General features: G+C 46.8%; 2 protein-coding genes across 3 annotated transcripts in view; one reads left to right on the top strand and one right to left on the bottom strand.

The window, feature by feature from the left end:
• The window catches only part of ITIH5 (inter-alpha-trypsin inhibitor heavy chain 5), a 49,538-nt gene extending 40,488 nt beyond the window's left edge, over window positions 1-9,050 (bottom strand). Inside the window, exons 1-3 of the mRNA XM_048500331.1 lie at window positions 9,006-9,050; window positions 4,801-4,969; window positions 1,102-1,203 (exon numbers count right to left, since the gene is read on the bottom strand). Of these exons, the coding sequence (XP_048356288.1) occupies window positions 1,102-1,203; window positions 4,801-4,802 (104 nt within the window). The 5' untranslated portion in view covers window positions 4,803-4,969; window positions 9,006-9,050. The remainder of the gene's footprint in view (window positions 1-1,101; window positions 1,204-4,800; window positions 4,970-9,005) is intronic.
• On the top strand, window positions 68-20,130 carry LOC125434725 (DNA/RNA-binding protein KIN17-like). 2 transcript variants are annotated; one of them, XM_048500332.1, is made up of 9 exons: window positions 68-72; window positions 4,086-4,091; window positions 7,519-7,525; window positions 10,309-10,316; window positions 12,269-12,270; window positions 15,486-15,554; window positions 16,553-16,652; window positions 18,069-18,169; window positions 19,794-20,130. In XM_048500332.1, the coding sequence occupies exons 2-9, from the start codon at window positions 4,088-4,090 to the stop codon at window positions 19,854-19,856; spliced, it is 354 nt and encodes a 117-aa protein (XP_048356289.1). In that variant the 5' UTR covers window positions 68-72; window positions 4,086-4,087; the 3' UTR covers window positions 19,857-20,130. The 2 variants fall into 2 exon arrangements, with proteins under 2 accessions (XP_048356289.1, XP_048356290.1); XM_048500333.1 differs by lacking the exons at window positions 68-72; window positions 4,086-4,091; window positions 7,519-7,525; ... (1 more) ...; window positions 12,269-12,270; window positions 15,486-15,554 and adding an exon at window positions 15,789-15,984.
• The last annotated feature ends 639 nt before the right edge of the window (window positions 20,131-20,769 follow it).

Genomic DNA, 20,769 nt, shown 5'->3' with positions numbered 1-20,769 from the left:
TACAGTTTACAGTTACATGCGCTTTCTGCCTGCCATGACTCTCCCGTTCTGCGAATGCCACAAAAGCGGCTCGTGATTGGTTGAATGGATGAGGTGTCGTTTCGATGCTTCCCCACTTCGAAGCTTCGAAGCGGTATTGACCTTGTTCCGGCAGAAAAGTGTAGTTCTGAGGGGGAGGCGGGAACTGAGTCAAAACAATGTTGAGCTCGGTGGCAGTGGGGATTCACTGAGGCGAACCTAGGAAGGAACCAGTTCAACTCTGTCAGTGGGGAAAGCCCCTGAGAGGGTGGCTTGACAAAGATCACTCAGTGAATGTCATGTGCGAGTGGTGATTGGAACCCTTGTCTTTCCAGTCCTAGTCCAGCATTTTAATCAGTACACAATAGGCTGTTGTAGGTTTTCCGGACTACGTGACTGTGGTCTGGTGGTTTTAGCTCCTGACATTTTGCCCACATCTGTGGGTGGCACCACACAATACCATAAACTGAATAATTCCCACAGTAGCAGAGTATGTGGAATGTGTAGAGGTCCCAGTGAGGTTGTCAGCCCTGGACTGGGGCATTCCTGTGGATTTGAGGGTGGAGGCAGGGGAAGGGGTGTTTGGCAAGTGAAGAGATCTTATAGCCCAACCTAGATGAGGGGGAGCTCCACAGCAGCTAGGGAGCTGCGGTGAAGGCAGTGCACCAACCCCAAAGGGGCTTCAGGTGGCGAGGAACCCTCCCCTCAACAGGTTAGAGGAAGCTCTGCATAGATACAATGAAAGGCATGGTGGCCTCTATATTGACCAACATGCAGAAGTGTAGCTCCAAGGGAGAGGGGGGGTGCGTGACACACCGGGCGTGCGCCCCTGTGAGGGTGTGATGAGGGTGTTCCGGGGCGTGGTTTGGGGGGCGTTCTGAGATGGGATGTGGGCGGGGCAGGGACAGAGGGCGCACCAATGCACTGGGCACTTCCCCCCACACTCTGTCCCTGCCAACATGGATTTGTATATTTAACACCACTGAGGTTATTTGTGTAGAACTTTGCACCCCAGAGTTCGAGGAACTGTATGACAGATCATCTGACCATTCAGAAGACCATCTGAGGGGACAAAATACCTACCTATCATCCTTGGGCCTTGAATATCTGTGGTGCCTTGCTGCTTCTCCAAGCTGTTTATCTTTGCCAATAACTTCGCCATGGTGCACTTTGTCACCAACGACCCTGGAGTCGTGAAAGAGATGGAGGAGGAAGGGAACAGAAGAACATAAGAAGAACATAAGAACTAGCCTGCTGGATCAGACAAGAGTCCATCTAGTCCAGCATTCTGCTACTCGCAGTGGCCCCCCAGGTGCCTTTGGGAGCTCACATGCAGGATGTGAAAGCAATGGCCTTCTGCTGCTGCTGCTGCTCCTGAGCACCTGGTCTGCTAAGGCATTTGCAATCTGAGATCAAGGAGGATCAAGATTGGTAGCCATAGATCGACTTCTCCTCCATAAATCTGTCCAAGCCCTTTTTAAAGCTATCCAGGTTAGTGGCCATCACCACCTCCTGTGGCAGCATATTCCAAACACCAATCACACGTTGCGTGAAGAAGTGTTTCCTTTTATTAGTCCTAATTCTTCCCCCCAGCATTTTCAATGAATGCCCCCTGGTTCTAGGAACGAATGAGATGGATTAGATACATATGTGCTGTCAAGTCGCAGTCAACTTATTGCGATCCCAAAAAAGGCCAAGTGAGAAGAAGACAGTTTGCCATCACCTTCTTCTGCAGTTCCTTGATGGTCTCCCATTCAAGTACCAACCTTGATTAGCTTTCAAGATCTGATGAAATCAGGCTATGCCATGCAGACTTCCCTCCCAATGGATTGGATTTTTTCTTTTGTCATCAAGCCACGGCTGACTTATGGTGACCTCATAGGGTTTGCAAGGCAAGAGACGTTGAGGTGGTTTGCCATTGCCTACCCCCCGTGTCACACCCTTGGTCTTCTCCAGTCCAAATACTAGCCAAGGTTGAGGCTGAGAGTATGTGACTTGCCCAAGGTCACCTAGCAAGTTTCCATGGCAGAGTTGGGATTCAAACCTGGGTTTCCCAGATCCTAGTCCAACACTTTAACCACTACACCACATTGGCTCTCTCATTGGTCAAATCCCCACTACCATCTTAGCCAGGTTTCAGAACACAAACTAACCAGGTTTGAGGGATGACCTCCCCATTGCTTGTGTGGCAGATTCCGCTTCTGGCACTCGTTCTCCCCATTAATCCGCGTTCTGGCAGGACCTGGTTGCAAGTGGCATAGACCCCATTAACATGGTTCAGAGCTGATCCGAGGGGAGGGATGAGGGTTGAAACCCTGACTCGTTTCCCGCCCTGGAGTGTGATGCGGAATTCGGGCAACCAATCAGCGCTGTGATGCATGCGCAGCCTTTCCTTAGTTTTGTTTCCGCTTTTGTGATCGGCCAGCAGAAGGGGACGCAAAGGTTAAACAGTCAAAAGTGTAACTTTGAATCGTTAATGGTTTACACAGGTAACGATTAACTGTTTGCACAGTTAAACGTTAAACCTTTACACGTCGGTTTTTTTGATCACGCCCCTACAATGTACGTTTCCGCAGTGGGAAAAGATCCCGCCCCATCAAGGCATGCCAGCCAATCAGGGGAGACCGGCGAAGCGAGATCGCCTGGTAGTGGGGATTGCTAAGAGTTCTGCAACCGGGTGTGTCTGCTGTGTGCTCGCTGTGGTGGGGAGGGAGAAACTCCGATGAAGAGGACACGGTTTCACAACGAACAGGTTTGGATCTGCGTGCAAATTTCAAATGGGGATTCGACCATTGATTGGATACCTCTGAGTAATAATGCAATAGTACATGACATGGAAGAAGTAAGATAACCTACTGACTGAAATGCACCCTTGGAATAGGATTAGAGGTAACAACTATTTCCATTGGCTGATTTGGAGACCAAAAACATAGTGTAGTTTCACACAGAGTACACAGAATACAGAGTTTTACTCAACACTATTTTTCCTGTGTCAAACAAAACTAGATAAGATCTTCCCATTTACTGTAGGTCCAAGATGCTACTCCACAAAAGCTGATATGCAATTTTTACAGCCATAAAATTTCCTCCGTTCCTAAACCGCTTCATTCCCCACTGAAAGCAGATGCTGGATTGTTGTAAAACTAATTTTATTCTACCTCTTTCTGAATCAGCGACCTAAGCATTAAACAACAGAGAACCTCTCTAAAGGACTGCTTCAGTTAATAGAATTTGACACTACCAGGAAGAGGTCTTAGATAAGTGATATTCACTTGGTAGCTTGGAAGCCACATTTGTGACTATTCTGGTTGGGAAACAGCTGGAGATTTGGGGGGTGGAGCCTAGAGAGGGGAGGGTTTAAGGAGGGGATGGGCCCCAGTGGGGCACAATGTCTTAAGGGCCACCTTCCAAAACAGCAATTTTCACTTGGAGAACTGATCTTTGCGGTCAGAAGATCAACCATAATAGCTGGAGATCGTCAGATGCCACCTGAAGTTTGGCAGATCAAACCTAGCCTACTATCTGGTAGTGCTTACCAACCCCACATACAGGAGAGTCTACATGCTGGCTAGATTTAACATGATGCCATCCCCGCTCCAGAGAGGAAGACTCAAGGGTCTACCGAGTGATAAGAGGCTTTGCTCCTGCAGCCCAGGGCAGCTGGACTCCATCCTGCACATTCTCCTCCACTGCCCATTTTATCAGAAATTAAGATCCAGCTTGTTAACACAGGTTATTGACCCCATGAAAACCTACACAGAGCTAGATAAAGTAGCTATGCTTTTAAACTGCAATGATTTTAACTGCTGTCTCGCAGTGGCAAAGTTCCTGGCTGAGGTCTGTAAATTGAACTCATGATCCAATGTGAAGTTTTATTGTATTATTCCTAACTGCATTTTATACTGTTTTGTTATGCCTGCCAATGAAGGCGTATTAAATTAAATTAAAAAAAAAAAGTTTGGCAGACCTATCACCTGCTCTGTCTTTTAGGAAAGTAGGTGAAACCATTCCCCAGCAGGACTTGTGATTGGCTGGAGTTTCCCGCCTTGAAACAGCTGCTGCTGAAGGAATGGGTGAACCGTGGGTAGGACTGCCAGCCCCCAGATGAGGTTGTGGGTGCCTTTTCTGGGGCTGTTGTTGCTTTGGAGGGTGGACTCTGTGGCATTATATCCTGCTGAGCTCCTCCCCTTCCCCAGACTCGATCCTCCCAAGATTCTGCCCCCAAATCTCCAGGAATTTCCCAACTCAGAGTTGGCAACCCTTCTTTGGAAGGGTTTCTTGATTTTCTGGCAGCTTCTACAGCTCAGAAACCCCTGCCAGAAACCCCTGCTAAACTGCCCAATGCTTTGGAGCAACCCTAAATATGTCATGATGACCTCTGCTCTCTTGATGGGAAGGTCAAAACAGATAGGTACAAAAGGAATCATCATCCCCAGCTCTGGAGAGCCAGGATGGTGCAGTGGTTAAGAGCAGCAGACTTTAATCTGGAGAACTGGGTTTGATTCCCCACTCCTCCACATGAGTGGCGGACTCTTATCTAGTGAACTAGATTTGTTTCCCCACTCCTACACATGAGGCCTGCTGGGTGATCTTGGGCTAGTCACAGTTCTCTCAGGAATCTCTCAGCCCCACCAACCTTGCAAAGTGTCCGTTGTGGGGAGAGGAAGGTGACTGCAAACCACGTTGAGTCTCCTTAACAGTAGACAAAAACAAACTCTTCTTGTTCTTTATATATATACTCCTTTTTGTGCATTTCTACTCAGACCCCCTCTGCTACTCTGCATACGGTAAAATTAGTGTGAACGGCATTCGCGGACGGTATCTGCATTTCAAAGATGCCTTCCCTGTCCTCCGAGCCACTGTTCACCAAGGTGCAGGAGACGGTGGTGAAAGCATAGCGGGAGATGATCGTGGACCTCACGGAGAATTCAGACATTCGGGGTCTGGTTTCCTGTTGGAACAGAGAAGGTGCTGGTCAGAAGCAGGACTTGTTCATACCCCCAACAACCAGCCCAATTGGCTCCTGTGATGGTGTGGCTGTTCTTATCCGGAGCAAACACCTGCGTGGATAGCTCAAAGACAGAAGGACTGTTAAGGCCCATTTTGGGGAGGGGTTAGTTGGACAAAGGTGGGTTTTGGCTAGGAATTTGAAAACGAACCACAGATGGTGAAAAATAAGGCAGGCAGCTTGTGTCACGATCAGAAGGGCTAAGCGCAATTCTTGAAAACTGTTGGCATACAGAGAGAAAGCAGACACCTGCCCTGATCAAGAAATGGCTTCACATGCTTTGTAGATAACCAGGCTTACCCATGACATCTCCTGCTTCCATGGGAAATGGGATATTTCCATTGATCTGTGGGGGTAGGAGGCCAAGCGGCTTTATCTCTATCTGTCGCTGAGCTTGGGGCACCTCAGCTCCGCAGTAGCTCTTTCTCGGCCACATTCTTTGGGAAAACAGGATGGGGGATTGTTTTTGGATAAGGGGAATAGCAGAAGCCGGGTTCATCAAAACTGGCTTCCTCAAACTGGGTACTTCATTGCCTTCCAATAAACGCTACTGATCATCAATACATAGTCGGTTTATTGATTTAAGGTCTGAGACATAACACAGTACACCTCTCTAGGAACCACCAGAAATTCTATGGTAAAACCATAGAGTTTCTAGCAGTTCTTAATGAAACATGATGTCACTTTTGGGTTTTCCTTGGAAGTGATGTAATTCCATCCCCAAATGGTGATTTCACCTCCCCCCCACTGTCTGCCAGAGAGCTGGAGAGTAACAGCAGCTGAGCAAGAGAGTTATTTTTCCCCCAGAGGCAAAAGGGAAGCCCATTCTTTTAAGAACATAAGAACATAAGAACTAGCCTGCTGGATCAGACCAGAGTCCATCTGGTCCAGCTCTCTGCTACTCGCAGTGGCCCACCAGGTGCCTTCGGGAGCTCACGTGCAGGATGTGAAAGCAATGGCCTTCTGCTGCTGCTGCTGCTGCTGCTCCTGAGCACCTGGTCTGCTAAGGCATTTACAATCTCAGATCAAAGAGGATCAAGATTGGTAGCCATAGATCGACTTCTCCTCCATAAATTTGTCCAAGCCCTTTTTAAAGCTATCCAGGTTAGCGACCATCACCACCTCCTGTGGCAGCATATTCCAAACACCAATCACACGTTGCGTGAAGAAGTGTTTCCTTTTATGTCCTAATTCTTCCCCCCAGCATTTTCAATGAATGCCCCCTGGTTCTAGTAGAATAGTATGAATTAGTATGAATACTGGTGGTAGAAAGTGCTGTCAAATTGCAGCTGGCTTATGGTGACCCCAGATAACTTTTAAGACAAGAGATGAGCAGAGATGATTTGCCTGCCATTGTCTGGCTCTGCATAGAGACCCTGGGTTTCCAGGATGGTCTCCCATCCAAATACCAACCAGGGTTGACCCTGCTTAGCTTCTACAAACTGATGAGATTGGGCTAGCCTGGGACATCCAGGTCCAGATGACAAATATATTTTCCAGCTTCAGTACATGGGATCCAAAGCCCACCTTTCTGATAGCAGCCACGTTACATGAGCCAAAACTGGCAAAAAGCAGCACATTGCCCTAGTCACAGAGGTGGGATCCAGCAGGTTCTCACCAGTTCCCGAGAGTGGGTTACTAATTATTTGTGTGTGCCGAGAGGGGGTTACTAATTGGGTCTGCTTTTCCGTTAGACATTCCATTCGGTCCCAAAATCATAAAGTCCTGTTGTTTCCTATGTGGCTGGTTAGCAAAGGTAGAAAACGGGATAATCCTCCCTGCTGGGCTGTTTTAAAAACATGTTTTAGTAATATGGTAAAGTTCCTTGTTTAAGGAAAGTATCCTTCCTTTGATTTCTAGAAACAAAATTATTTGAAAGTATTAAGTATTTGACAGGCAGTCAATTAGAAAAGAAGTAGTTGTTTCTGTTGGCAGTAGACGATAGGACTTGCTATAATGAGCTTAAATTATGGACAGAAAGATACCAGCTGGAAATTAGGAACTTTTTTTACAGTAAGAGTTTTTTACAATAAGAGACATTATTAATGCCCCACCCCTGTAATGCCCGGCCACGCCCCCATCATGCCCCACCCAGCCCCATTGGCGCTACGCCACTGTCTGAATCCCACCACCAAGGGAACCTGTTACTAAAATTTTTGGATCCCACCACTGCCTAGTCACACAAAATTATTACTGGGCGCATGAGGATCCTCATGGATAAATGTTCTCCCCTTATGGATGGTTTGAGCATCAAAACAGGAATGACTAACTATAATGCTATTCAGTTCTTATCCCTCTCCCAGCACAATGTTAACATATACAATTTCTTGATGTTACTTTTTGTTTATCCAAGAGTCTTAGAGGAAACGTATTTTCCCTCCAGTTTGCTTATATGTGGCACAAGTCAGCCCAAATTTTCAAATCCTCATGTACACATTTATCATACATCACGGATAAAAGGAATTTGGGATTTCGTCCTGCTTTTCAAAAAGACTCCTGGTCATTGCCCAAGAATGCACATTTACAGACAAGCAATATCAAAGGGCAAAAATGGCAAGGTTTGTGAAGTCTTGGATCATGACCACGGATGATTTTGCAATGGAGATTTTTTGGTATTTATTAATTGCATTTGCCTGAGGCCTTTCCAGAGACCTGTTTCAGAAGCTACCAAGAAAAAACAGCCCTGAACAAATAAACCCCCCAAACACAAAATCCATTTGAAAACAGAAGGATCAAATGCAATCCCCATTGATAAAGCCATCAGGAACACTCTGCCACAAAGCAATTACAACATGGCTGCTGTCTCTTCCATTTTACCTCACAACAACTCTGGGAGGTTAGGCTAAGAATATGCGACTGGGCCAAAGTCACCTGGAGAGCTTCCGTGGCAGTGGGGATTTGAACCTACATCTCCGAGATCCTAGCTCAACACTCTAACCACTACGCTGTACTATTCTGCCTACCATTCTACTTATCACCCTGGCAGAACTGCTTTTCAATCACCCAGAATTCGTGAAGGACTCTTGCATATGAAACGTGGCTCATTTCATTCCTATGTAGGGGTTACACACAGAGCTGCCAACTCTGGCTGGAGAAATTCCTGGGGATTCGATGGTGGAAGCTAGGAGAACTGGGGTTGGCGAGGGGAGGGACCTCAATTGGAAATGATGCCATAAAGTCTACCCTCCAAAGTAGCTGTTTTCTCCCAGAGAACTGATCTCTGCAGTTCAGAGATCAGTTGTAATTTAAGTAGACCTCTGGGCTCCACCTACAGAGTAGATCCCCATAGACCAGAAATCAGTTGTACTTCCAAAAGATTTCCAGGTCTTGCTTGGAGACTGGCAACCCTAGGAAACTGATGGATCTGGTGGATATTATGAATACAAACAACAGCTATTGTGGGTTTTCTGGGCAGTGAGGCTGTGGTCTGGTGGTTTTAGCTCCCAATATCTTGCCTGATCTGCGGCATCTTAAAACTTCAGTATAAACAATCCGCTCCCATTCTGTCTAACATTATCAGCATACTCCATCAGTTTCCTAACCTTTTATTGTTATTTTGAAACTGTTGTTTGTTTTTTATGTATTTTTGGCAGACGATCCATCTCATTTCTGGAGGAAGCTTCAAAGCATACCACTGGAGTTAGAAAAACAGAAGGGCCTGAAGCTGTGGGGAGAACTTCCTGCCTGCGAGCTTATCCTGTCGTTCAAGGGATGGACATCATGCCAAACAAATATAAACAGACAAACATATGAAACTGCCTTAACCGATTGAGACCATTGGTCCATCAAATCTCTATTGTCTAGTCTAGTCAGACACACAGTGGCTTACTGGGGTCTCAGGCTGAGGTCTTTTAGATCTCCCGTCTCCTGAACCCTTTTACGTGGAGATGCCGGGGACTGAACCGTGACTTTCTGTATGTCAAGCAAATACTGTCCCACTAAACCTCAGCCCCCTCCCTTCTCTCTGATCATCACTTACCAGCCTCTGCAGAAATCGGGCTTGTCTGGGGACTCTGCGGGCAACCTGGAAAAGATTGAAAGAACAGCATTAGTCAGTCGGCTTGCTATTTTAAACCAAAACTGGGGAAGGGGGCAGTGACGGGATTCAGCAGGTTCGCACCACTTCGCCAGAACTGGTTGTTAAAATGATGCTTGTAAACAATCAGTTGTTAAATTATTTGAATCCCGCCACTGGAGGAAGAAGAAGAAGAAGAAGAAGAAGAAGAAGAAGAAGAAGAAGAAGAAGAAGAAGAAGAAGAAGAAGAAGAAGAAGAAGAAGAAGAAGAAGAAGAAGAAGAAGAAGAAGAAGAAGAGTTTGGATTTATATCCCCCCTTTCTCTCCTGCGGGAGACTCAAAGGGGCTTACAATCTCCTTGCCCTTCCCCCCTCACAACAAACACCCTGTGAGGTGGGTGGGGCTGAGAGAGCTCAGAAGAGCTGTGACTAGCCCAAGGTCACCCAGCTGGCGTGTGTGGGAGTGTGCAGGCTAATCTGAATTCCCCAGATAAGCCTCCACAGCTCAGGCGGCGGAGCTGGGAATCAAACCCGGTTCCTCCAGATTAGATATATGAGCTCTTAACCTCCTACGGGGGGGATATATAGTTGCACACCCTGGTGGTTTTGAAAATGTTGACATTTAAGGAACCCCAACTGTAGCTTGGGAAGTTCCTAGAGATTTGGAGTGGTGCTCACAGACAGGCTTCGGTTTCTCCTAAACTCTGTGGTTTACCATAGAGTCCATCCCCTGAAGCAGCCACTTTTTTCTAGAGAAACTGATTTCTGTAAGCCCCTTTTGGGAGCTCAATTGTAATTCCAGGAGAACTAAAGGCCCTACTTGATGTTCTTATGATGGTTGGTAACCCTACTTTATAACTTTGCCAAGGCGACCAACAAACAATCACATCCATTAAACAGCAGGGAAACATTAAAACAAAAGCACAAATGGCAACTGTGGCCTCGGCCCCAAGATTTTGGGCGCCCATAGAGATGCCACCCTCCAGGTGGGACCTGGTTCCCCTGGAGAAAATGGTTGCTTTGAAAGGTGGACTCTATGTAATTGTGACTCACCCAGGTCTCTGTCCTTCCCAGGCTCCGTCCCCAAATTTCCAGAAGTTTCCCGAAGTGGATCTGGTAACACTATCCCCCCTCCCCCCATCCCCAGCCAGTGACCAGAGAGACCTGCCAACCCTACCATGCTACTGCCTCCCTGCCACTGCATGGCTCTATAGGGCAGGGTTGGAAGGAGCGCGTGGAATCCTCCCAGATTTACAACTGATTTTCAGGCTACAGAGTTCAGTTTCCCTGGAGAAAATGCTGAATGGATACAGTATGCTGAACGGATACTCATTCCCAGCCACAACAGGACCCCTGATAACATTGCCTCCCCTGATTATCTTAACCCAGATACTCCTTTCTGTAACTAGCTTCTCCTGATCACTGGGGTGCTGTGTGGTTTCCGGGCTGTATGGCTGTGTTCTAGCAGCATTCTCTCCTGACGTTTCGCCTGCATCTGTGGCTGGCATCTTCAGAGGATCTGATGTTGGGAACGTCAGGAGACGTCAGGACAGAATGCTGCTAGAACACGGCCATACAGCCCGGAAACCACACAGCACCCAAGTGATTCCGGCCGTGAAAGCCTTCGACAATACATTCTCCTGACCAGTTTACAATGCACTCTATTGTTTCTCAAACAATCCATCCGGACACCCCCCAGAAGTTGTCCTGGCACCTCCCAAGGATCATCCTGACACCCCACAAAGGCGGTTCTTCGCTCTATAAATATCCTACCCTCTAAAGATCCAATCGCCCAGTGTCATGACACCTTTCCATCTTTGTCTCTGTGCCCAACACGTTGCCCCCTGGAACCAGACGCTGCTGGCCATTTGGTTCTGAACCTTGGACCTTCTTTATGTCGCGATCAGGTCGTATTACCTATATACGTAAATATATCCCATACCCAGTGGTGGGATACAAAAATTTTAGTAACAGGTTCCCATGGTGGTGGGATTCAAACAGTGGCGTAGCGCCAATGGGGCTGGGCAGGGTATTCCGGGGGCGGGGCATTAATAATTTCTCTGTTACTGTAAAAAAACTCTTACTGTTAAATATATATATATGCATTATATTTTTCTTTGTAGTTTTTTTTTCTTATGTGGGTTTATGGGTGTGTAGTGTCGTAGGGTTAGGGTTGGGGTGGAAGATATATAAGTTTGCGTATGTAACTACAGGTGTATGTAATTTGTTGATGTTTTATGTCAATATGTCTGTTTTATATTTATGTATTCTGTTTATACATTCTTTTGTTATTAACAATAAAAACTTTTTTTAAAAAGTTCCTAATTTCCAGCTAGTATCTTTCTATCCATAATTTAAACACATTATAGCAAGTCCTATCATCTACTGCCAACAGAAACAACTACTTCTCCTCTAATTGACTGCCTGTCAAATATTTAATATTTTCAAATACTTAATTTTGTTTCTAGAAATCAAAAGAAGGATAATTTCCTTGAACAAGGAACTTTAACATATTTCTAAAACATATTTCTAAAACAGCCCAACAGGGAGAATTATCCCGTTTTCTACCTTCGCTAACCAGCCACATAGGAAACAACAGGACTTTATGATTTTTGGACCTAATGGAATTTCTAACGGAAAAGCAGACCCAATTAGTAACCCCCTCTCGGCACACACAAATAATTAGTAACCCACTCTCGGGAACTGGTGAGAACCTGCTGGATCCCACCTCTGCCCATACCCCTTTCTATTCCAAACCTATATTCCAACCTATGTATATCTTAGGAACTCTATGTGTGCATGTTTATTGCATTGAATCAAGTGCTTGTGAACCTCTTATCCCTACAATACAGATTGCCAAATTTGCACTATATTCCTCTCGGTGGATTTTCTTCCAAGAGCTGAACTTCGTATACTTTGGTATTAAAGATTCCCTACCCAGCCTCTTGCAATATTAATCAGCAATCTGCTCTGAGCTATTTTTCCCCACATTATTGTGCACCAGTTGTCTTTCAGGAATATTTGTCCACCCTGATGGCAATTCTTGTCATTTCACTGCGGAAAGCCCAAGAAGGGCTCCTGGAACATACTTCGAAAACCTCTGGATCCCCGTCCACAAAACGGTGTAGCCAGTAATAAGCCTGCTGTTCTTCAGCTGTCAGATTTGTGTATATCTGTCCACACACACACAAACACACCTTGATAGAGAAACACATTAGCAGATCAAAGCCGTGCAAAGGAATCCAAATTGTACTGCCAAAGTGTGACTAGGTTGAATGCTTGTTCAAACGGTGAACTCGCAAGGACCGGGGGAAAGAATGCGCAGCCCATGGCTCCGGGCCAGGTTCCCATTGGGAAGAAGAAAGCAAGAGAAATGCCTGATTTTGCAGCTCACCTTTGAAGGATTTGCGGCACCCACACATGAAGTCAACTCCTCCCCACCCACCCCCTCCTGGGCCTCATTCCTGTGCTTTTTGTAATGGTCCAACCCATGGAAACAGACCAGGTAAAGGTTTTTTTTTCCCTCGGCTGGGCCCTCAGCCAGAAATGTGTAAGAGAGAATATCTGTGGATCATCTAGAACCAACTGTGATGACAAGTGGAACACGCGAACAATAAAAAATTGCCAAACCCCGTGGCCGTAATTGCATTAAGATGCTTCATCGCCATAGCAAGAAACAAATACGCTCGGAACTGCCATTATGGCAACCTGGATATATTCAGGGCTGGTTCCCAGGATGAAAGGGAGACAGTGGTGATTTTGGCCCAGTTCATACCTCGTCACTGCACGCCCCACCCAGTAGAATCAATAGGGTTGCCAACCTCCAGGTGGGACCTTGGGATCCCCCAGAACTACAGCACATCTGTATTGACTATTGAGATCAGTTTCCCTGGGCAGAATGGATGCTTTCGAGGGTGGACTCAATAGCCCCAGTCCTTCCAGGCTCCATCTTTAAACATCTAGGAGTTTCCCAACCTGGATCTGGTAACTCAATCCCCCCCTTCCTCTATCAGTGACCAAGGGGGAGCTGCCAGTCCTAAAAATCACGGAACGATAAAGAGTCATAGCAGAGGAGGAGGAGTTTGGATTCATATCCCCCCTTTCTCTCCTGCAGGAGACTCAAAGGGGCTCACAATCTCCTTGCCCTTCCCCCCTCACAACAAACACCCTGTGAGGTAGGTGGGGCTGAGAGAGCTCTGAGAAGCTGTGACTAGCCCAAGGTCACCCAGCTGGCGTGTGTGGGAGTGCACAGGCTAATATGAATTCCCCAGATAAGCCTCCACAGCTTAGGCGGCAGAGGGGGGAATCAAACCCAGTTCCTCCAGATTAGATACACGAGCTCTTAACCTACTACGCCACTGCTGCTCCTGCCCAGAGGTGGGATCCAGCAGGTTCTCACAGGTTCCCGAGAGTAGGTTACTCATTATTTGTGTGTGCCGAGAGGGGGTTACTAATGGGTGATTTTGCCACGTGATTTTTGCCTTAGTTACGCCCCTCCTCTCAGCAGTAGCGCGCAGAACTTGAAGCAGTCTAGCAGGAGGTGCACCGGCGTGCGTGGCAGCCTGCGCCTGCGTGCATTCGTTTCCCGCCCAAGGACCGGCGCAGCGGCTGCCTCCTTGCCACAGCCGAGCCCAGGAATGCCCCGCCCCCGGAATGCCCGGCCAGAGGCGAGTGTTTAAATGGGAAATCTCCACATTCATTTTTTCCCTTACTGCAGCTTTAAGCGCAAGGAAAACAGAGCACAGCAAATCGCAGTGTCTGGCTCCACTGTCTCGGCCTCTCTGCAAAGTTTACTATGAGGCTGAGGGAAACCATTTGCTGATAGGATCCTGCTAGACCCATCAGCCAAGCCCACACTGGAACAAAGAAAGATCAGCCAAGATAAGCTACAGTCAATGCCAGAATTTAGCCCTCTAACAAGGGCATTATCTCCAACATACTGTGGTTTCCTTTTTCCATTCGTTCCTTTCTCCCTACATTTCTCAAATTCTTTTCCACACCTTTCTCCTCCTTCATCTTGGGCTCTCTCTTTCATGCCAATCATTCATCACCACTTCTAATTACTCCTTCCCTTTTTTTTCAGGCTCAACTCATCCATCCTGGTTGGCAACCGGAGTGTGTAAAGTGCCATCAGTATAGTGCCCCCTGGTGTGCTTTTAAGGGCAACTGATAAAGCAGAGATGGTTTGCCACTGCTGTCCTCTGCAAAGCATTCCTTGGAGGTCTATTATCCAAGAACTGACCTAGTTTCGCTTCCGACATCTGACAAGATAAGGCTATACTATACCCTTCTATATCCTGGTTGGCAACTTAGAACTTATTTAACTGCAGTATAGCAGCAAACCTTTGTCAATATTAAGGACAGGAGAAGAAGAGTTGGGGTTTATACCCCACTTTTCTCAACCATGAGGAGTCTCAGAGTGGCTTACAAACTCTTTCACTTCCTCTCCCCTCAACAGACACCTTGTGAGACAGGTGGGGCTGGGAGAGGTGTGAGAGAACTTTGACTGGTCAAGTAGCTAGTGCAGTGGTGGAGAACCTATGGCACGGGTGCCAGAAGTGGCACTCAGAGCCCTCTCTGTGGGCACGTGCAAACACAGTAGCTCCCACATCTAGGCTGGCCTGGGCCACTGGGCTCGATTCTTAGCATTAAACCTAAGACCTAGTTTTGGGGAAGCTGTGTAGGTAAGCCTGTTAAGCGCTGTTAAACCCCACTGATTTTCATGTGAAGCCCCCCCACCAGCATGTTAATTATGTGTCTTTTTAAAAAGTTCTTTGTTGTCCTTCATAAGAAATCTTGTAGCCTTTTCAACTGGGATGTGATGTATGGACAGTACTTGCTCCTTTTGTTTGATCCACCACTTCAGCTGTGAGATCCTCTTGCTCCCTCTTTGGTTCCATCCCCAGATGCTCGTCTCTCGGGGCAACAGAACTTTTGTCCTGTTTGCTCATGTGGGCGTGAGAGGAGGGGGAGGAGAGGTGTTGAGCCCGGGGCACGAAATCTGAGACAGCACTGTCCTTCATAAGAATACAGTCTCATTGTAGTGTCACACTTTTTCATGCAGCTGTTTGTACCGACAGCAAGAAGCATCTGTGGGCTGAACTGTCATATGTATTGTCTGGTGCTGGAAAGAGCTGTCAAGTCACAGTCTCAATCGCAGTCCCGATCTCATGGGGTTTTTAAGGCAAGAGATGAACAGAGGTAGTTAGTGATTGACTTCCTTGGTTGTCTCCCATCCAAAGAATAACCAGGGTCGAGCCTGCTTAGCTTCTGAGATCTGACAAGATCAGGCTAGCCCAGGGGTCTGCAACCTGTGGCTCTCCAGATGTTCATGGACTACAATTCCCATCAGCCTCTGACAGCATTGAGATCTGACGAGATCAGGTGAACCATCCTGGGTGATCTACTCTGATGTGGTCTCCTCTGTTCCCTTTCTTTCTCACAGGAAATTGTGGTCAAAATCATAACAAAGAAGCTTGGTGAGAAATACCATAAAAAGAAGGCCATTGTTAAGGTCAGTGCTTTTGCTGTTTCTCTGTCAATGAGGCCGTTGCCAAAACCAAAGGGGGAACTAATGGGTCTGGGTTTTTTTTCAAGAGCAGATGGATTCTAATCTGGAGAACCAGGTTTGATTCCCCACTCCTCCACCTGAGTGGCAGAGGCTTATCAGGTGAATCAGATGTGTTTCCACACTCCTACATTCCTGCTGGGTGACCCTGGGCAAGTCACAGTTCCCTCAGGACTCTCTCGGCCCCACCTGCCTCACCAGGTCTGTTGGGGGGGGGGGAGGAAGGGAAAGGAGCTTGTAAGCCACCTTGAGTCTCCTTACAGGAGAGAGAGGTGGGACATAAATCCAAACTCTTCTGCTTCTTCAGAGTCACTCCATTCTAAGCCCATGGAAATCAATGAACTTACACTGCAGTAACTCTGTGGAGGACTGTACTGTGAGTATCCCTTGATAAAACTAAGTTTGCTTCTCTCTCCTCCGTTGACAACACGGAGGCCAGGTCCAATCTAAGCATTTGGTGCACTAAAAGAAGCCTATCCCACACCCCTTGGTTGTTTAAACAGGGGTCTCTAACCTGTGGCTCTCCAGTGGTTAATGGACTACAATTCCCATCAGCCCTTGTCAGCATGGCCAATTGGCAGACCAGATGGAATTTGTAGTCCGTGAACATCTGGGGGGCCACAAATTGGAGACCCCTGTTTTAGAACATTTTCTATTTTGTATACTTTGTTGCCATTTGCAACATTTTCTAGATGTGGGGCGAGTTTGCACCATTGCTTCGGAACCGTGACACGAATGTTCGCGTCTGCGCATTCGAACCTGCAGGGCAATAATTCTCTAAAGCGGCCCTACCTCCATAATCTCTTCTGCATTTTGGGCTCCCTGTTCAGACTGGTTAAAGACTCCCGACTGATGTTACTGTCGACGGTCAGCTTTGCCTGATGCAATGGAACAATACGCGATTAAATGTTTAATTCCCATTAATAAATGTTTGTGCTTGACAGGAAGTGATCGACAAATACACAGCCGTTGTCAGGATGATCGATTCTGGGGACAAACTGAAACTCGACCAGACCCATCTGGAAACGGTGATTCCAGCACCAGGTGAGCTGATGTGGAAGCCGTTGTGCTCAGACCAAAATCAGTCGACACACCGTTGCTCAAAGGATAGACTTATATTGACACCCAGCCTATGATGGTGTGAGATTTGAACAGATAGCCGAGTTGCCAGCCAATCTGGAAGTTATCCAGTCCACGACCTCTCTCGCTGATAAAGTTTGTGAGCACTGAGAGGCAGGCAAATCCCTGTTAAATAATTGCAAACGTTTTGTTGAAGGCTTTCACAGCCAGAATCACTGGGGTGTTGTGGGGTTTCCGGGTTGTATTGCTGTGTTCCAGTAGCATTTTTCCCCGACGTTTCACCTGCATCTGTGGCTGGCATCTTCAGAGGATCCTCTGAAGATGCCAGCCACAGATGCAGGCGAAACTTTGGGAGAAAATGCTACTGGAACGCAGCCGTACAATCTGGAAACACCCCAACACCCCAATTGCAAATGTTCACCAGCATCACTGTCTCAAACAGACATTGTGGGTTAAGCTGGGACCAACAAAACTGAAAGAAGCATGTCAACAAAAGCAACATCATGTGCTGCGTCTTTTTCCCAGGCTATAAGATTGAAGTCTATAAAATTATGCCTGGGGTAGAAAATGTTGACAGAGAGAAATTTTTCTCTCTTTCTCACAATACTAGAACCAGGGGGCATTCAGTGAAAATGCTGGGGGGAAGAATTAGGACTAATAAAAGGAAACACTTCTTCATACAACGTGTGATTGGTGTTTGGAATATCCTGCCACAGGAGGTGGTGATGGCCTCTAACCTGGATGGCTTTAAAAAAGGGCTTGGACAGATTTATGGAGGAGAAGTCGATCTATGGCTACCAATCTTGATCCTCCTTGATCTCAGATTGCAAATGCCTTAGCAGACCAGGTGCTCGGGAGCAGCAGCAGCAGAAGGCCATTGCTTTCACATCCTGCATGTGAGCTCCCAAAGGCAGCTGGTGGGCCACTGCGAGTAGCAGAGTGCCAAACTAGATGGACTCTGGTCTGATCCAGCAGGCTAGTTCTTATGTTCTTATGTAAAAAAAATTTTATATCTTACCAGTTTTCAAAATAGCCTGCCTCTTTTTTAGGGATAGTGTTTGTGCTGTTTCTATCCAATTACTTGTTATATTTTTAACTGGGATTATTCGATTTGTTTTTACTGTGTTTGCTGTTGTTCTGTTGTACACTGCCCTGAGCCCTTCAAGGGTAGGGCGGTTTATCAAATTGAATAAAATAATAATAATAAATAAATTATATATATATAATTTATATTGAGAAATATTATATATATATATATAATATTATTTGAATTATAAGCCCCGCCCCCAATTATAAGCCCCCCCCCCCCCGAACAAGACTCTGAACAAGGGTCGTTAGTGGTGTCCTAAATAAATTATGTTCTACCGTTACATGTTTTAGGCAAAAAGGTGCTCGTTCTGAATGGCGGCTACAGAGGAAACGAAGCTACTTTAGAAGGCATAAACGAAAAAACCTTTTCAGCCACGATACTCATCGAAACTGTAAGTACCCTTCGATTTGGATTATCCTACAGTACCTTTTTTTTTTTTGCAAATCAGGCCTCTCTTTAGAAGCATCAACGAGAGATTCTGAATGTGTGTGTGTGTGTGTGGGGGGGGGTTCCTGGGTCTTCATGGGGAACTCCTCAGGTTTGCAGACCAACAGGACTTGTGTTAAATAATCCGAAGTCCAACAAAATCCAAGATGTCCCAGGGAAGAAGAAACCTGAGCATCTTCCAGGAGATATGGAGCATTGAGTCAGCTAAAGAGGCAAGAGGAATCAGCCTTCTTGAATCGCAGAGAGGGGAAGAGTTCCAAATAGTTTCTCTCTCCTCCCCCTGTGTTATTCCCTGTAGGACAGGGGTGGCCAACCTGTGGCACTCCAGATGTTCATGGACTGCAATTCCCATCAGCCCCTGCCAGCATGGCCAATTGGTCATGCTGGCAGGGGCTGATGGGAATGGTAGTCCATGAACATCTGGAGTGCCACAGGTTCGCCACCACGGCTGTAGGACTTCCAGTCTGTTGATACCATTTACAACGCATATAAGGCAAAAAAGTGTGGTGGAACCAATAGTGCAAAACCTCAAACGCTGCCACGCTCAAGCCCCAGAGAAGTATAGTAAAGTGCAAGTTTAATCCAAATAAAGTGCAAACTACCCAGCCGAAGTGCATTTAATAGCAAAATCACTCCATGTCTACAGCCAGGTACGCAGGAATCTGCATATCAGTCCACAGTTAAGGCAAAAATACAATCATGTGCCAGGCAGACATCATAGATGTATACATTTCTAAACCATATATGTTCAGACAGGTTTCCAGGTGTACTGCCATTTCGCGGTCACACTTCACCAGTATGCATGCATAGCCTGGGCGTTTTGGAGAGGCGGCTGAGGGGTAGAGCCAGCACCAGGGTATTGGACTTAACCCCACAGTTTTGAATGGAAGAATTAGGACTAATAAAAGGAAAGAATTAGGACTAATAAAAGGAAACACTTCTTCACGCAACGTGTGATTGGTATTTGGAATATGCTGCCACAGGAGTGCGGCGGATGGGCTTAAATAACCCGGATGGGGCTTTCTGGGGCAAAGGGGCTTCGGTCGGTGATTTATGGAGGAGAAGTCGATTTATGGCTACCAATCTTGATCCTCTTTGATCTGAGATTGCAAATGCCTTAGAAGACCAGGTGCTCAGGAGCAACAGCCGCAGAAGGCCATTGCTTTCACCTCCTGCACGTGAGCTCCCAAAGGCACCTGGTGGGCCACTGAGAGTAGCAGAAAGCTGGACTAGATGGACTCTGGTCTGATCCAGGTGGCTTGTTCTTATGTTCTTATGTTCTTACGAGTGCCTTAAATCCGTAGAGCCCAATGGAGGGCTTTTTGGTGGCAGGGAGCCATTTTTATTTTTTGCCTCCCCACACTGCCGAGAAGCCCTCTTGGAGGAGGCGGATCAGTGCCAAAACGGCCCTGTGTGCCGCCACTGGGGCTCTGGGTTGGGCTGTAAAACCAGATCCTGTTAATTTCTCCAACTAACTTTAAAGAAAAGAGTTGATCTGATTCCACATGGAGAGGCATTTGTTTGTTGTGCGTTTGCCTTAAGGTTTCCCTTCTCGTTTTCTCCCCTAGGGTCCTCTGCAGGGACGCCGAGTAGAAAGCGTGGCCTACGAAGACATCTCCAAACGGGCTTGAGCGGCAAATGCGAGACGGACTCTCGAAAAGCATCCAGCTTAAAGAAGCCCAAATCTGACCGCTACGGCGCCGGCGCTGGAGTTTTAAAACTAGACTGCGGAATCGAGCAAGCAAGCAGGGTCTTTTTCAGAAAGGCAGTCTTGGACAATAAATTTCTTGCTTTCTAAACCACTTCTGAACTCTCTGATGTTTTGATATTTAATAGTATTAGCTCACTTAAACGAGGCTATTTCCACTGGTTAAGTATTGCCCGCCATAAAAGACTTGGTTGGAACTCTTGGTAGTTTGCATTTCTTGCCGCTGCACCAAGAAATGGTGCTAAATCTTCCCAGGTAAGTAGCAAGGAGGAATTTATTCCGAGATTTGGAGAGAAGGTTACCTTACTAGACCTGGATTCCCCAACGGGGTGTCCATGAACACCTCAGTCCCCACCCTGTCCTGGTTCCCGCCCACTGTTTTAAAAAGTGGGCCAGACCAGATGGGGGTTTTGCCCAGTAAGACTTCTGATTGGCCTCTGGAGATTTGATTCGCAGCACCTGCCACCACAGCCCAAGGACCTTCGCTGTGTGATTGAAGGGAAGCTGCGGCAGCCATTTTGTGGCTAACTTGACTTCCTGTGGCAGTCATTTTGTGACTCTGCTTGCCACGCTGTGTCAGAATTCCCAAAGTGTCTGCAAGCGAGTGTGTTAGATAGTAGGTTGGATCCTGTGGATCTATCCCCCTTGGTGTGCCGCTCTATTCTGGCACAAGGGGCCTTATCCTAACACAGGAAAATCATCTGTGGAGAAGAACGGTTCTCCTACAGTAGGGCTTCGGTTATCCAGCTGCTTCTGTCACACTTCCAAAAGTTCAGCTATGCAAATTCTTGCACCCTCTCCTGATTGACAGGGGGCCAAATTCTCCAGTTCAGTAG

The sequence above is a fragment of the Sphaerodactylus townsendi genome, linkage group LG06 (assembly GCF_021028975.2).
Source record: "Sphaerodactylus townsendi isolate TG3544 linkage group LG06, MPM_Stown_v2.3, whole genome shotgun sequence".
Taxonomy (NCBI): Eukaryota; Metazoa; Chordata; class Lepidosauria; order Squamata; family Sphaerodactylidae; genus Sphaerodactylus; species Sphaerodactylus townsendi.
The sequence above is the reverse complement of the archived record's forward strand: the minus strand, read 5'-3'. Positions and strand labels throughout refer to the sequence as shown.

Bases quoted from the DNA above. Each gene is read 5' to 3' on its own strand.
- LOC125434725 (XM_048500332.1), top strand. The intron at 15,555-16,552 runs GTCAGTGCTTTT...TGTGCTTGACAG, and splicing joins AAAAGAAGGCCATTGTTAAG to GAAGTGATCGACAAATACAC. The intron at 18,170-19,793 runs GTAAGTACCCTT...TTTCTCCCCTAG, and splicing joins CCACGATACTCATCGAAACT to GGTCCTCTGCAGGGACGCCG.